The sequence below is a fragment of the Pungitius pungitius genome, chromosome 15 (genome assembly GCF_949316345.1).
Source record: "Pungitius pungitius chromosome 15, fPunPun2.1, whole genome shotgun sequence".
Lineage (NCBI taxonomy): Eukaryota > Metazoa > Chordata > Actinopteri > Perciformes > Gasterosteidae > Pungitius > Pungitius pungitius.
In genome coordinates, this window is record NC_084914.1 from 457,093 (window position 1) to 474,068 (window position 16,976).

General features: G+C 48.2%; 2 protein-coding genes across 5 annotated transcripts; both read left to right on the forward strand.

Moving 5' to 3' along the window:
• Positions 1–257: 257 nt before the first annotated feature.
• LOC119209475 (cyclin-Y-like) lies at positions 258–12,265 on the forward strand. 4 transcript variants are annotated; one of them, XM_037458861.2, is made up of 9 exons: positions 258–549; positions 6,708–6,742; positions 10,182–10,276; positions 10,367–10,402; positions 10,673–10,730; positions 10,877–10,996; positions 11,086–11,252; positions 11,341–11,503; positions 11,585–12,265. In XM_037458861.2, exons 1-9 carry the CDS (start codon positions 396–398, stop codon positions 11,699–11,701), a joined length of 945 nt encoding a protein of 314 aa, XP_037314758.1. In that variant the 5' UTR covers positions 258–395; the 3' UTR covers positions 11,702–12,265. The 4 variants fall into 4 exon arrangements, with proteins under 4 accessions (XP_037314758.1, XP_062413666.1, XP_062413663.1 ...); XM_062557679.1 differs by lacking the exons at positions 258–549; positions 6,708–6,742 and adding exons at positions 6,939–9,114; positions 10,043–10,077; XM_037458863.2 differs by lacking the exons at positions 258–549; positions 6,708–6,742 and adding exons at positions 9,102–9,114; positions 10,043–10,077 and having other exon boundaries at positions 10,367–10,485.
• Positions 12,266–12,416: 151 nt separating this feature from the next.
• Positions 12,417–15,805, forward strand: LOC119209477 (gap junction delta-4 protein-like). Its single transcript, XM_037458865.2, has 2 exons — positions 12,417–12,873; positions 13,377–15,805. Exons 1-2 carry the CDS (start codon positions 12,810–12,812, stop codon positions 14,282–14,284), a joined length of 972 nt encoding a protein of 323 aa, XP_037314762.2. The 5' UTR covers positions 12,417–12,809; the 3' UTR covers positions 14,285–15,805.
• The last annotated feature ends 1,171 nt before the right edge of the window (positions 15,806–16,976 follow it).

A 16,976-nucleotide genomic window follows, 5' to 3' on the forward strand; every position in this document is an offset into this window, starting at 1 on the left:
AAATAGATCCATATTTCTGCTTCATCAGCAGCGAATCACGGTCTCGTCTCCCCCCCCCCCCCCCCCCCCCCCCCCCTCCTGTCATGTGTAACCACCCACTTGAACCGGAACCTTTTCTCGGGATTTGCACCCCTCCCTCACAGCCAGCCACAACACACGGAGCAGCGGGATGCGTCCTGCTACGCGGTGCTCGGGCTAGAGGCGGGAGGGCGTGGGAGTAACACCTTCACCCCCCCCCCCCCCCCCCCCCCCCGTGCGTCACGCCTCTCCGCGGACATCGGGATCCACGGGCGCTCCGGTGGTGTCCGGTGGATCGGGAAGTTTCCTATTTCAGCGGGAAGGACCGTTAACGCTGAACCTCTGAGGGAAGGGAGGGGGGGGGGGGGGGGGGGGAGATGGGGAGCACGACCTCCTGCTGCGTGCCTTCCAGCCCAAAGCTCCGCAGGAACACGCACTCCCGGCTGGAGTCGTACCGCCAGGACCCGGAGCTCAGCGGGGAGGAGACGGGATGCAACCTGCAGCACATCAGCGACCGGGAGAACGTGGACGGTAAAAACACCAGAGTTTACTAACTTAAGGATATTCACTAGATGTCAGCAAACATCCCAGAAGGACTCAAACAAAACCGGAAAGGTATCGAAAAGGCAAAAATAATTTGTAGGTCAATACTTACCTTTTATTGCAAAACCAAAAACACTTGAATAAAAGTATAACGTATAATCTTATTTTTGGCTCGCAGGAAGTACAGTGTAATAAATCTAGGTATCCATCGATCTGTTTTGAACATGTGAATCTGCATATTACACATACAGTACATGGCCTTCAAAATAAGAGATCCTTCATTTTCAAATCTGGGATGATGCCCTTTGACCTCTCCAGGGATCTCTGTCAGATCTTCTCCTAGTGTACACGTCTGGAGTGACCGGCAGAAACATGTCACCCCCCCATGTGTCTCCTTTGTGCTGCTCTTTGTCTTCGGCCTGCGTTTGACAGAAGCTGCAGCCATGGAGCTCAGCCCCCTCCATCCACGCTGATATGCATCACAATGGAGCCATTCACACTGCAGTGCGCCTGTAGATTTACAGCCAGTCCGTCACATCGGGAGCGGATTCGATGGGTTCTGATTCTGAAATGTCTGATGAAATGTTTCGTGAGTAGAGGGGCTCGTAGCCATGAAGGCTTCCACTGACCTGCGCCGTGGTCACCTGTGGTCCATTGATCCGTGATGTCATTTCCTCTTGTGAGTAGTGTCAGTGTTATGGGAGGTGCTTATGTTGTTGTCTCTGGCATCATAGCATTACTCCTCCAATCCATCACTTGGATCATTGCATACATACTGCCAGATGCCCCCCCCCCCCCCCACGTGGCCCCCCCCTCTCCGACACCCGGGGACGTGCTGAGAGGACGTCGTGCAGCGTGTCTGATGTGTCGCCGGCAGGTTGGATTAGTGGGCTTCATTACGGAGTGCACCATCAGATAGAGCCCCCCCCCCCCTCAAAGAGGGGCGCAGAGAGGCAGCTGTGAGCCTGTGCCAGATCAGATAGCCACCGGGGACGCGCTGTTGCCAATGAATTGACGCCTTAATTGAGAGTGTGACGTGGTGCCTTCAAAGACATCATGAGACAGAATCTCACAAATACTGAAGAGTCCGCTGGGAGGTGGACCAGAGTACATTCAACCTCAAATATGCATTAGTTTAATGAATCACGGGATATTGTGGTGTATAGATACACATCTACGTACTGCCTACCTTTTATTTCATAATTGAATCAGAGGATGAAGCCCTTGAGATGCATCATCTGGTTTTAAAAAGGGTCCTCAGGCTCGAATCACAGAAGGTAATTAACATTTCTGAGCTTTAATAATATTAATGGCAATAGATTAAACAATCCAAAGCACACCAACATACCCATGAAGTTATCTGCATGGGGATCAAAGTCAATTGTTCTTACATTTGATTTAATAGATCTTTAATAGCAGGTAAAGAAATGTGCTTTTACTTTGTAGGTCACATCCAAATGGACCTTTTCTTTGGCTCTAGTGCAGGAAGATGGTGTCTTTGTTCTAGAAGGCTTTCGATGACTCACATTAACATCTGTTTCTCTATATTATTTATATATATAATATACTTTATATTTATACTGTATGAAAGAATGATGCATGAGGATGTGCATTAGAAGCCTTTAGAAGAAGGGAAAAGTTATTTATTGTTTGGACCAGCTGTCCCACATAAAGAGATGATTGCAGTCAGTAATTGATCATTACATAAGGTCCACATCTGCACAGATGCTCTGTGGCCACGCTCTCTGTGCGTTGGGACTATTACGTCGCTGTTTGGAGTCCTGGGACGACCCGTCTGTTTTTTAGGAACGCATAATCTCCTCGGTGCACCACGCCGTTGCCCCCCCCCCCTGCAGAGCTGCAGAGCTGCAGAGAACAGATTAGTTTTGGAGGAATTACGTTTTTCTCTGGTTTGAAAAGCTTCCGAACTGTGATGAAAGTTGCAGTTTTTTTGTCAGCATGTGTCACAGGAATGTGGGCTAGTAGTTCTAATTTTATAGACTATTTGATGATGATGATGATCCAGTAAGCTTCGCATTCAAACGTTGAAATATACTCGACGCTTGGGTGAGGGGGGGCTTCTGTCGAATGGGGGCTGACTGCCCGACCTGGAGGCAGGAGATGGAGACGTCACTCGCTCGGCCTTCCTTCGACAGAGCCCACTGTGTTCTGATGATGACTGCGGCCTCTGTGAGCCCCCCCGCCCCCCCCCCCCCCCCCGGTCAGCTGACGGTCTTCCCTGAGGTCGCTTTGGTTGGTGTTTTTTTTCCTGCTGGATTGTAGCGTAACGCTGTCCCCGTCCTTACTGCACTGGTCTCATCTGTCATCTCTGCATAACAGATCAAGAGCGACTGGAAATGTAAAACTGATTCACCTTTGGATTCTCCCCTTCTTGCTTTATCTCGTGCCCCCTCCCCCCCCCCCTTAGACAACAGAGAGGAGAGAATTAATTAAGCATGTTGCCATGACAGGCCCCTCTTCAAATGTACATAAACACACCAGCGCTGTCACTCAGCGGGTCATTGACGCGTTTCTTTCATTCCTCTTTTTAAATCAGCTGCTCCTCATCAGCTCAGAGACGACGAGGCCGGTCACGGTTTAGTTTAGTGTCTCACTAAATAAATAAATGCAGGAAGAGAGGAAAACAAAAAGATAACAAACATCTTTGGATGAAAATAGTTGGTCTGGGATTAACTCAAAAGACCCAAACAAAAAGCCCTTTTCAGGATAAAGGGAAGCACCTAAACTACATGAACACGTCATTTTACCGTCATTGTGAATTAAAGATGTTCTGAGTGCTGAAGAAGAAGTTCATGTGATCAGAGGTCTCTCTTCCTCATGTGTGTGCACGTCACATTCTGTTTGTTTAAGCTGGGTCAGTGTGTGTGTGTGTGTGTGTGTGTGTGTGTCTGTGTGTGTTGTTGAAACAGTATAAGGCGGCTAGAATAACAACATCCTCCCGTTGGGGGAAATGATAATGAAGATGGAGCAGATGTGCACACTGGCACAAGGGCCCATAGGTCCGACTTCTTTAAAAGCCAGCTGATGTTATTAATCTCTTCCTGACCTCCATGTATTCAGTTTGTAAAATTCAGAATCCTGCAAACCCACAACAACCAAAGTACGTTGTATACGTCGCACATCTGAACCCCCCCCCCGTCTCTGTGAAGTGATTGACAGGCACGACTGAGCAGTCACCACAGGCTGGGGTCACCTTCATGTCGGAGATGTGTCTCACCAACGTCTCAATTCATTTGATTCATTCATCCTGAGTTTGGATTCCAGATTCAGTAAAGAATTCAGGTATTATTTAAAGGCGCCATGTGGGATTTAGACTTTTAGGTCACATGCCGAGTTTGGCCCCTGGGGGCCTTTAGCCTTTCTTCCACCCGGCACTTGGAGTAAAATATGGAACTCTTAAAGTTCTGCACAGAGTAAATTTCAGCTCTGAAAATCTGAAAACACAACCCTGAAAGAGGTTTTGAACGTCAGAGACAGACAGTAAGCCGCCGGGACAAGGGTACAAGGGGACAAGGGGACAAGGGGACAAAAGGACAGGGTCGATGCGACCTTCAAACCAAACGCAGGTAACCGAGAGCGGCGCCGCGTTCGCAGAAGACGCAGCGACTGAAGCGACGTCCCCTGGGGTCTCAAAACATCAGAACATACTGAGGACATCAGAACTGCTGCCGTGCAGCTTTGGATCGGCGCCTGTTGTTGGACCCGGGTACATAATTCATGACGTGAGAGCAGGTCGGCGGCTCCGGTTTCACGGACGCTCGCCTTCAGTCTTCGTTAAAGTGTCCCGCATCAAGTCTCTTTAACCCTGTTGGTTTAAGGGGTAAAACTATTGACCCAAAGGCCCCAAAGAGTCAATGTTGTTAAAAAAAACGACAAAAGAGGCTTTACATGCTGTGCACATTATTTAGTTGTCTTATCTTTGCACTTTAAAGACAGTTCACTGAATTCTTGTCACTCGATTGTTGATCCAAGTCCATCACGGCTTCCCAGACGCCTCGTTTCTACAAAACGTGGAACGCTAAATGTTTGAAATGGGGCAAGACTCCAGAAACCACAGCCTTCACAGATTTGGGATCCCTGGCGTTGAACTGTGATGTCACAGCACGCCTCCGGTTTGTGATGTAATACGAGAACGCGTGTTGAAATCGGCCCGGATGCAGCGATACTGTTTCATAAGGCGCTAAACTGTAATCCGAGCTCAGTCCATTCCGCCCGGTGGTGTCAGCGGGTATTTGGGCTCAAATGAGCAGAATGCTCTTTTGATTCTATTTCCAGTGGAGTGAAACGCACAGATGCCTCAGAGAGGCCTTCTGCCGCACTTCACCAGTCACCACCAGCAGCGTCTTCACGGTGGCCCTCAAGTGGCATTCCTAATAATAAACTCGTTTGTCTCTATACAAATCCCCCTTTTTTCCACAAACGCTACTTTTACACATGTAAAATATGTTCTCCAGGCCTCCCTTTGAAGCCACTTCCCCTCGCTGTGAATCCGACGCTCACGATGCAAACTTAAGGCTACGAGCGGCTACAGAACGAACAAAGACAACAAAGCGTGTTGATTCCCTGGAGGCTGTAGAGGGGCTTTTTGTTCTTTAAATGGTGCCGACTGTGAAAAAGAAGAAAGAAAGTCATCAAAACTGTGACTTGTGGCTTTTCTGTGACATCGTACTCACAGGCTCAGCTAAAGGCTAAAGTTAGCATGCTAACAGTGACAATGCTAACACGCTGCTTTTCAGCAGGATGATGTTGTTTCTTTTGAGGTGTTTTGGTCAAAAATAGAATTATTGCATATTTCATATTTATTCCCATAACTTCGGCACTCTTTTATGTCACAAGTTATACATTCTCAACGGGTTATTTTTCATATGCAGTTACGTTTTATTTATTTCCTTTGTCTCTCGGTAAATAATATGCCGATAACTAATTTAGCGGCTGCAGACTTTTGCTCCTTCGTTGTGGCGATGAGGCCCCGTGAGGACGCCACGTTACTTCCAGCAGACATGGGTTTATGCTTCTGTGCTGACTATCGACCCGACGTCGTGTGAGACGATTACAGCACTGTGGCCCCCCCCTGGTCAGCGTTTTGGGGGGAGGGGGGTGTGTTCATTAAGTGAGGAATGCTTTGTGTTCCCAGAGTCAAGCATGGCGGACCACCCGCGGGCCGGCACCATGTTCCTCAGCAAATCCCAGCGCGGCGGTGAGTAGCTGCCGCTCCTGAATCCCTTCCATGGCGACAGGAAGTGACGACGTGTCACAAACGTGATCAGGATGAGAAGATAAGGGAGAATAATGGTGTATTTTTTGGAGCACTGATCCCAGAGCAGCCTGATAATTCATGCCGACGCCCGGAGGCTTCTAAATGAGAGATGAGCTTTAGTTCATCACCCTGACAACAGTATGGCAATACAAGCTTTAATGTTGAAGCAGATGAAAAGTGACTTTCTTCTTTTAAATGTAACCCTTAGTCTCAAACAGAGATAATATTCAATAATGTTACATCTTTTTTCTGTACAGGCTTATAGTTTCTCTGCATTTATGTGCCATGCGATGAATATTAGACGGAAACATTGAAATAAGTCAGACTTGTGGCAGGTGTGAACAATCACAATGTTTTCAGTTACTTGTTATTTGCAATATTTGTTCTTGTCTTTGGATAAAATGTCACATGTTAGTGACCCACTTTCTTCTTCGTGGCTTCAAAGGATAAAGCAGACTTTATTGTCGCCTTTTTCTTTTTCTTTCAACAAATACCCCGAAGTGGCAGGAAGTGACTCCTATGATCAAATATTGTCTTTGTGCAAATATGGTTTAAAAACTGAATAAGTTGTTTTTGTAAAAGCTACTTTTACGGGGCTTTGGTCATTTAGATGCGATGGGAACACAAGTTTAAGTTTTAAGTCCCACCTGAAGTCGTATCAGGAGGCAGCAGAACGCTGTTGTTGTTGTTGTTGTTGTGCCCTGCAGGAACAGGGAGGCCCTCTGGTGGTGTGAGGGCACCTTTATCTTCTGTCTCGCCTTCCACCGCCCACTGAAGTGACAAAGCACTGCTGCGTCTTGTTGGTCGCTGCTGGTTGTCGAAGCAGAAGAAATTGAATTGACTGATTTCCCTGTTTTTCTGCTTTTAGCGCGAGATAAACGAAAAAGTCTCCTCATCAATAATGTAAGTTCACGACTTTAAAACGGACTAAATGTCTCCACAAAAGGCAAAGGGACACATTGTCATGTTGCACGTTGACCCCTGTGTGTGTGTGTGTGTGTGTGTAGCATGAAACGACAAAGCGGAAGTACAGCTCCTGCTCCACCATCTTCTTAGACGAGAACATAGGTCCCATAGGTCCGACTTCTTTAAAAGCCAGCTGATGTTATTAATCTCTTCCTGACCTCCATGTATTCAGTTTGTAAAATTCAGAATCCTGCAAACCCACAACAACCAAAGTACGTTGTATACGTCGCACATCTGAACCCCCCCCCCGTCTCTGTGAAGTGATTGACAGGCACGACTGAGCAGTCACCACAGGCTGGGGTCACCTTCATGTCGGAGATGTGTCTCACCAACGTCTCAATTCATTTGATTCATTCATCCTGAGTTTGGATTCCAGATTCAGTAAAGAATTCAGGTATTATTTAAAGGCGCCATGTGGGATTTAGACTTTTAGGTCACATGCCGAGTTTGGCCCCTGGGGGCCTTTAGCCTTTCTTCCACCCGGCACTTGGAGTAAAATATGGAACTCTTAAAGTTCTGCACAGAGTAAATTTCAGCTCTGAAAATCTGAAAACACAACCCTGAAAGAGGTTTTGAACGTCAGAGACAGACAGTAAGCCGCCGGGACAAGGGTACAAGGGGACAAGGGGACAAGGGGACAAAAGGACAGGGTCGATGCGACCTTCAAACCAAACGCAGGTAACCGAGAGCGGCGCCGCGTTCGCAGAAGACGCAGCGACTGAAGCGACGTCCCCTGGGGTCTCAAAACATCAGAACATACTGAGGACATCAGAACTGCTGCCGTGCAGCTTTGGATCGGCGCCTGTTGTTGGACCCGGGTACATAATTCATGACGTGAGAGCAGGTCGGCGGCTCCGGTTTCACGGACGCTCGCCTTCAGTCTTCGTTAAAGTGTCCCGCATCAAGTCTCTTTAACCCTGTTGGTTTAAGGGGTAAAACTATTGACCCAAAGGCCCCAAAGAGTCAATGTTGTTAAAAAAAACGACAAAAGAGGCTTTACATGCTGTGCACATTATTTAGTTGTCTTATCTTTGCACTTTAAAGACAGTTCACTGAATTCTTGTCACTCGATTGTTGATCCAAGTCCATCACGGCTTCCCAGACGCCTCGTTTCTACAAAACGTGGAACGCTAAATGTTTGAAATGGGGCAAGACTCCAGAAACCACAGCCTTCACAGATTTGGGATCCCTGGCGTTGAACTGTGATGTCACAGCACGCCTCCGGTTTGTGATGTAATACGAGAACGCGTGTTGAAATCGGCCCGGATGCAGCGATACTGTTTCATAAGGCGCTAAACTGTAATCCGAGCTCAGTCCATTCCGCCCGGTGGTGTCAGCGGGTATTTGGGCTCAAATGAGCAGAATGCTCTTTTGATTCTATTTCCAGTGGAGTGAAACGCACAGATGCCTCAGAGAGGCCTTCTGCCGCACTTCACCAGTCACCACCAGCAGCGTCTTCACGGTGGCCCTCAAGTGGCATTCCTAATAATAAACTCGTTTGTCTCTATACAAATCCCCCTTTTTTCCACAAACGCTACTTTTACACATGTAAAATATGTTCTCCAGGCCTCCCTTTGAAGCCACTTCCCCTCGCTGTGAATCCGACGCTCACGATGCAAACTTAAGGCTACGAGCGGCTACAGAACGAACAAAGACAACAAAGCGTGTTGATTCCCTGGAGGCTGTAGAGGGGCTTTTTGTTCTTTAAATGGTGCCGACTGTGAAAAAGAAGAAAGAAAGTCATCAAAACTGTGACTTGTGGCTTTTCTGTGACATCGTACTCACAGGCTCAGCTAAAGGCTAAAGTTAGCATGCTAACAGTGACAATGCTAACACGCTGCTTTTCAGCAGGATGATGTTGTTTCTTTTGAGGTGTTTTGGTCAAAAATAGAATTATTGCATATTTCATATTTATTCCCATAACTTCGGCACTCTTTTATGTCACAAGTTATACATTCTCAACGGGTTATTTTTCATATGCAGTTACGTTTTATTTATTTCCTTTGTCTCTCGGTAAATAATATGCCGATAACTAATTTAGCGGCTGCAGACTTTTGCTCCTTCGTTGTGGCGATGAGGCCCCGTGAGGACGCCACGTTACTTCCAGCAGACATGGGTTTATGCTTCTGTGCTGACTATCGACCCGACGTCGTGTGAGACGATTACAGCACTGTGGCCCCCCCCTGGTCAGCGTTTTGGGGGGAGGGGGGTGTGTTCATTAAGTGAGGAATGCTTTGTGTTCCCAGAGTCAAGCATGGCGGACCACCCGCGGGCCGGCACCATGTTCCTCAGCAAATCCCAGCGCGGCGGTGAGTAGCTGCCGCTCCTGAATCCCTTCCATGGCGACAGGAAGTGACGACGTGTCACAAACGTGATCAGGATGAGAAGATAAGGGAGAATAATGGTGTATTTTTTGGAGCACTGATCCCAGAGCAGCCTGATAATTCATGCCGACGCCCGGAGGCTTCTAAATGAGAGATGAGCTTTAGTTCATCACCCTGACAACAGTATGGCAATACAAGCTTTAATGTTGAAGCAGATGAAAAGTGACTTTCTTCTTTTAAATGTAACCCTTAGTCTCAAACAGAGATAATATTCAATAATGTTACATCTTTTTTCTGTACAGGCTTATAGTTTCTCTGCATTTATGTGCCATGCGATGAATATTAGACGGAAACATTGAAATAAGTCAGACTTGTGGCAGGTGTGAACAATCACAATGTTTTCAGTTACTTGTTATTTGCAATATTTGTTCTTGTCTTTGGATAAAATGTCACATGTTAGTGACCCACTTTCTTCTTCGTGGCTTCAAAGGATAAAGCAGACTTTATTGTCGCCTTTTTCTTTTTCTTTCAACAAATACCCCGAAGTGGCAGGAAGTGACTCCTATGATCAAATATTGTCTTTGTGCAAATATGGTTTAAAAACTGAATAAGTTGTTTTTGTAAAAGCTACTTTTACGGGGCTTTGGTCATTTAGATGCGATGGGAACACAAGTTTAAGTTTTAAGTCCCACCTGAAGTCGTATCAGGAGGCAGCAGAACGCTGTTGTTGTTGTTGTTGTTGTGCCCTGCAGGAACAGGGAGGCCCTCTGGTGGTGTGAGGGCACCTTTATCTTCTGTCTCGCCTTCCACCGCCCACTGAAGTGACAAAGCACTGCTGCGTCTTGTTGGTCGCTGCTGGTTGTCGAAGCAGAAGAAATTGAATTGACTGATTTCCCTGTTTTTCTGCTTTTAGCGCGAGATAAACGAAAAAGTCTCCTCATCAATAATGTAAGTTCACGACTTTAAAACGGACTAAATGTCTCCACAAAAGGCAAAGGGACACATTGTCATGTTGCACGTTGACCCCTGTGTGTGTGTGTGTGTGTGTGTAGCATGAAACGACAAAGCGGAAGTACAGCTCCTGCTCCACCATCTTCTTAGACGAGAACACGGTCAGCCAGCCGCACCTCAAGAACACCATCAAATGGTAAAAAGCGCCGTGGCAGCTTTAAACGACGATTCTCCGCCGTCGTGTTCCAAGATGTCAACGCGTTGTTTCGTTGCTTCCTCTCCACAGCGTGGCCCTGGCGGTTTACTACCACATCAAGAACAGGTGGCGACTTTCAGCAGAACGTCCTGCATTTCGTTAACTTTACTGAAACCTGGAATTTGGATTGTTTGCATTAAACAACAGAGGTTTTTATCATTAGGAAAAATACATACAATTCTATTGCAGTTGAGTTAATATCAGTTGTTTGCACGATATTTCCAATGAGCCAAAAACTAAAAAAGATGTCAACTTTAACCGCTACAAGCTTCACATTTACTAATTTAATTATTATTTATAGAACATCACAATTCAAGTTTTCCTTTGTCATGCCAGGGAACCGGAGGGAGGGACGGTGCAGGACATATTCGACGAGAAGCTTCATCCTCTCACAGTAAGACGCGTCTTTACTCTTCTCAGTGGGTTGACCTCGTCGGGTCACGTGAGGTCACTGTGCTCCTTTCTCTCCTCCCCTTACTTATTCCTGCACATCCCCCCTCGCCTCCTCACCTCACCTCGCCCCCCCCCCCCCCCCCCCAGAAATCCGAGGTGCCGGCGGACTACGACCAGCGGCACCCGGAGCAGAAGCAGATCTACCGGTTCGTCCGGACGCTGTTCAGTTCGGCTCAGCTCACCGCCGAGTGCGCCATCGTCACGCTGGTGAGACTCCTTCAGGACGCCGCGCCCCCCCGCTGTTCTTCCTCTGAGCTCCTCCTCCCCCTCCCCTTCCGTTGGTTGTTCTCGGGCAGATCTACCTGGAGAGGCTGCTGACCTACGCGGAGATCGCCATCGGCCCGGGGAACTGGAAGAGGATGGTCCTGGGGGCCATCCTGCTGGCCTCCAAGGTGTGGGACGACCAGGCCGTGTGGAACGTCGACTACTGCCAGATCCTCAAGGACGTCGCCGTGGAGGACATGTGAGCTCACTTCAACAGATTCAAATGCACACAAACATTGGTGCAGAGGGTAGAAGTAAAGCTGCCCCCCCCCCCCCCCCTCCGACAGGAACGAGCTGGAGCGGCAGTTCCTGGAGCTGCTGCAGTTCAACATCAACGTGACGTCCAGCGTCTACGCCAAGTACTACTTCGACCTGCGCTCGCTGTCCGAGTCCAACAACCTCAGCTTCCCCCTGGAGCCGCTCGGCCGGGACAAGGCCCACAAGCTGGAGGTCAGGCGCCTTCATGGCTCTTTTAAACATGAGCATAACGCTCGTTTTTCCCGTTTAACAACGACTGAAATGTCTCTTCAGGCGATCTCCAGGCTCTGCGACGACAAGCACGAGGACGCGCGGCGAGCGGCAAGGAAGCGCTCAGCCAGCACCGACCACCTGTGTGGGGTCAGATGGGTCCCCGCCATCCTCTCCTGAGCGCCGTCACTCCGCCACACGCCGAACACTGGCACAGCGCCGGGGGAGGGGGGGGGGGGGACACACACGCTGGACACTTTATTTTGGCGGGTGAGACCTGAGAACGGCGTCTGACTCTGTGCGCCGTGGGACCGTGGGATGTGAAGGCCAAAAGGGGGGGGGGATTCCTGAGGAGGGAGGAGAGCTTCAGGCCACCTGAGAAGGTCTCCGAGGACGTAACGCAGCGACTCAACGTGTTGTTTCCTCTGCTTTCATGGTGTGAGATTAACTGAAAGCAGCCTCTCGCGTATTTATTTCCTTTGTCTTAGAACAACTAAAGTGTTTTGTTAACTGAGTATTTTTGTTCAAGGTTTACAGTATTTCTGGCGTACAACTGGATACTCAGGTAGTCCGCTTCGTCTTCTGGTTCCTCGTGTTGCTCCTACATGGACACTCCGGGTTCCAAATTAGATCATTAAAACGAACGAGACGGCTGATGAAAGGAGACGGAACAGATAACACAAAAAAGGAAGTGATTAATCAAACAATTAATTACGTGTAACACGAAATAAAGGCTAAAGCAGAGCTTCGGATTCAGTATTCTTCATCCATCCATCATGATATTTCTTAACTTTCTTTCATCATGGACTTTAAGCAGTTAATCAGGTATCTTTTTTTTTCCACGGGCCAATTCAAATTGCAGAAGCTCCAAAGCAACGTTGAAAAAACGTATAATTTTGAACACACAATGAAACGGCAAAAATAAAAGTGTGTTAAATTGTTAAAAAGGCAAATGGATGATTTAATATTCATTTTTTAACGTTGAGGCAGACTCCCTACACGCATATGCAAAAGAGCCGTGTCCCTCGGCTTCATGGGTTCTATTACAGGCTGATTGTCAGCATCCAGGAAGGTGCCTCGACATCCCAGCTATGCTTTGATGGCGTCCCGGTAAGAATAGCTCGCCGCACGCGTCCCGGCCCCAGAGACCACGAGGGACGCAGTAAGAAAACCTCAGAGGTGACCTGCGCCTGGTGTATTGTTCTGGGACAGTGTGGACGGGGACAGCGGCTCCCACCTCTCTCTTCTCGAGGGTTCTGTCCTGGGGGGTCCGGGTCGGCGCTGAACAATGAGGACGACGGGGGCCAGAGATCTGCTCCTGATCACTATGAGTCACAACGTCTCCTTTATAGGTACGCTTCTTTTGTTTCATGTTTATTTCTCCTCTAATTAAACTTGTGTTAATCCAAATAAACAGCAAACAGTTTCACTTTTCTCAGTTTTTTCGGATTGTGTATTTACAGTAAAATATTGTAAACTACAGTTGCACTGCGTTCACAGGAAGTAACTGTCATTTCATTTGTTTATTCATTTTAGTTGTGCTGGTATGTCACGATGATTTAACAGTATTCCACTGTGGAAATATTGTATCTCATCCTTTACCTCAATAATACCGTATTTTATTGCGAAATAATTCCAGTTAAAACTTGTCAATCTAAACAATTATCAGATAGTAGATGGAAGGAAGTGTTTTTTGTAAATGCTTGTTTTTTATTTGACAACAACTGGAGTGATGATTAGTATGATTTAGTTTTTAAATGATTGCTTCTTTTGATTATTCCATCCCACGTGTTTGCCTCTCTCCTCCTTTGATCCGTCCTTCATCGTAACTTCATCATCTCTTCTCCACCTGGAGGCAAAACGTGGTGGGCGTTGATGCTGCTCCTCCGCCTGCTCCTCCTCCTGCTGGCCGGCTCCACCCTCTTCGGCGACGAGCAGGAGCGCTTCACCTGCAACGCCGTCCAGCCGTGCTGCTCCACCGTGTGCTTCGACGCCTTCTCCCCCGTGTCCGTCCTCCGCCTCTGGCTCCTCCACCTGGTCCTGCTGTGCGTCCCCCACGCGCTGTTCGCCGCCTACGTCGTGCACGAAGCGCTGCCGCCTCCCCGCGACGGAGGGTCCCCGGCCCCGCCTCCCCAGCTGCACCCCGAGCGGGAGGCGCCACGCTTCCACCGCGCTTACTTCCTGGCCGTGGTGCTGCGCGTCCTCCTGGAGGTGGCGTTCGGCGCCGGGCAGCTCCTCCTCTTCGGTTCGTCCGTTCCGCAGAGCTTCCGCTGCCACGAGGCCCCCTGCACGTTCGGCGTGGAGTGCTTCGTCTCCAGACCCACGGAGAAGACCATGATGCTCCACCTCATGCTGGGGCTGGCCTCGCTGTCCGTCCTGCTGAGTCTGGCGGACCTGGCGAGCACCGTGAAGGCCGCGGTGACCTGGAGGAGGAGGAGGAGGAGGAGGGAGGGGTCGACGGAGGAGGAGAAGAGCAGCGCGCATTCCACGACAACCACCGCGGAGGACAGCGGCGTCCCCTCGACCCGGAGACTCGGCCTCGCGGTGGAGACGTCCCGGCCCCCCGGTCCCCTTGGCAACGAAGTGCCCGCTGACTTCGTCCTCCACGGCCAGCTGAGACCTCCCCTGCCCCCCCGCCCCGACAGAGGACCGGACCCCGGGACGCCAACGGGTGGGACAAGGACGGACCGGGACACAGTGGGGACGAACTGGGTCCAACAGTCTGATAGCAGGGAGTCTCCAGACAAGAGGGCGTGGGTGTAGTGGACCGAGGGGGGGGGGGGGGAGAAAAGGCCTTATGCAGCTTTTAAATTCTTGTTTTGGTGTTTCTTTTGCTTTCATAAATGCCACAAGAACAGAAACCAAAGGTGGAACAACAAGATGTAGCGAAACACAAGCCTTTTATTGCCCCGTGTGTCACACACAGAGGAACATCCTGCTTTAGCAAACTGTAGGGAATCAGAAGTTGGAGGAGACGAGGGACCGAAAATGAGAGTTAAGTTGCACTGACATGCGAAGGACTTTCCTAAACTACCAGATCGAAGGTCAACCGTCACGTCCAAATCTTCCCGTTAGTTTGTTGTTGGTCACTGGTCTGTTTTTTAAATACACGCCGACCCGAATGCCACTCAACTGATGATAATAAAATCCGTCGGATGAATTGACGGATCCACTCTGACGTTTCCTCTCACTCGCGTCACACTTTGTTTCGCAGCCCCGAGTCGTCTCAGCGAGAACAACACAGGCTGACCTTGAGGCTCAGCTGCTGTCTGGATGATCGAGTTTGAGCTGACCTCTGACCTCGAACCCAGCTGCGACCTGACTGACGGAGACAACCCCCTGCTCGGATGACACCAGACCTTCGACCCCCTGGCCTCCGTCATTTAGCCTTAGCCCCAGCATGCTAGCAAAGTCCCGACCGCTTGACCCGTGGGACACAAATTAGCTCATTTATCTTCATTCATGCAGCGATGACGACATTTCTAAAAAAATATCAGATGAAAAGGTTCAATAACTCCAAACTCCCTCCCATTATAATCGTATCTCACAGTTTCTGCTTGACTTCATTTTGCAACCTGAGGATAGTGGTCCCTGTACTGCCACCTAGTGGTCAAAGCTAAAAACTGCAATATACATGAGAGCACTGTGAGATTTAGTTAAAAGGATTGAAAAGTGCTGAAAAGATGTGCAATAATACAACTTTCAGTTGATATATTAATATATAAAATATTTGTCTTTACATATGGAAATTGTATTACCTTGTTTTCATCATCAGTTGTTTTAAAAGAGATATGTAAAAGTCCAACATAAATGGTGCCATGATGTTGATATAAATTGTTTAGTATAAAAATAATAAAATAATAAAATGTCCAGATTTGAGGTTTTGAGTGGGTATCAGTAGACAGTGGAGAGTTTTCTTTAATTACTACCTTTCAAATAAATACAATTTTCAAATAATTTACACAAAACAAACAACAAAAACAAGACAAAACAGAAAGAAGCTGAGCAGACTTTAATCACCAATTTAAACATGAAATACACTGAATAAATGAACCCTGGTAAAACATTCAAATGTCAGTGAAATTAGAATTTAAAAAATATGTAAAAATGTAAATGATAACCTAAACAACCGCATCAAAATCTGTATGAAATTACACTAAATAATGTGCAATAATAATAAAAACTAAATCAATTGTAAAAGGCTGCAGTGAATGAACCCACAAAAGACAACCTACTGTATCTTATGATATGAAGAAGACGGTGTCTAGTCTCATATAAGATATATTGCTCAGCCCCCCCCCCCCCCCCCCAATAACACCCTCAGATCTCATGGGTGACAGGCGGAGGAGATTGAGAAGTAGGAGGAAAACAACTGCACATCAGAGAGGACGTCTCAGGCAAAAGAAATATTGATTACCCGCCATCGTCTTTACCTCTGAGGTAAAGGGGGGGGGGGGGGAGGTGAGGGCTCCCTTTGATGTTGATGGTGGGGGTCTGGAAGAGGAATACGAGGGATCAGAGAGTCATCGCTTTCTGTGGCTTGGAGGCCTTGTCGTGATGATTGATGATTTTTAGCTTTTTTATAGCTTTTATTTGATTATAAACCCGCCAAAGAGCCTGTTATACGCTGCGCCCCCCCACCCCCCTGTCTAGTGGGCACCCCAACTTATTTCAAAGATGGATCCTTCAGGAGGGAGAAAAAGGGTCAAAACGGAAGCTGAACAGGTGGAGATTCCACACTTCCCATCATCATTGGTGTTGTTCTTTCAAGCTGACCTGCCGGGGAAGGTCCATTCCCCCCCCCCTGCCCCCCCCTCTCGGGGCGTCCTGTTCTGCCCTCTTAAGGGTGGAATCATTCATGATCCAGTCAGGAGTCCTAGCAGCACAGCAGCAGGACTTGTGTTTTCCAGCAGAACCCGGAGATGAAGATGTTTCTCCTGCTGCTTTTCTTGTCCCCCAGAATACCAGAAAGGCTGCAAAACGTGACCTTTGACCTCTCACCTGCACACCCATCACACTGCATGCCTTGTCACGCAAGCATGCGAGATGTCTATATATCTGTAGATATATCTATGTATAAATACATGTATATAGACAGAGTGAGCCTCACACATCCCAGAACCATAGCTGACAGGAACATCTACGGGAGGAATGCAGGACGTGAACTTTGACCTCTGAGTGTGGCCCATGCCTCCTACCACTTGCATGGAGGGAAACCCGGGGGAGGGTGGAGGGGTGGGGGGTGCGATCAAGATGTTTTGGCTTCCACATGTCGTCCATCTTCACACATTACTGAGGCCCAAAGTAGAGCCAAAAGAGACAGAATATCGGAGCCCAGTTGTTGGAGCTCTGCGTCCACTAAACGGGCTTCTGATTACTAACATACAAACATATACATACACTCACCGGCCACTTTATTAGGTACACCTGTCCAACTGCTCGTTAACACTTAATT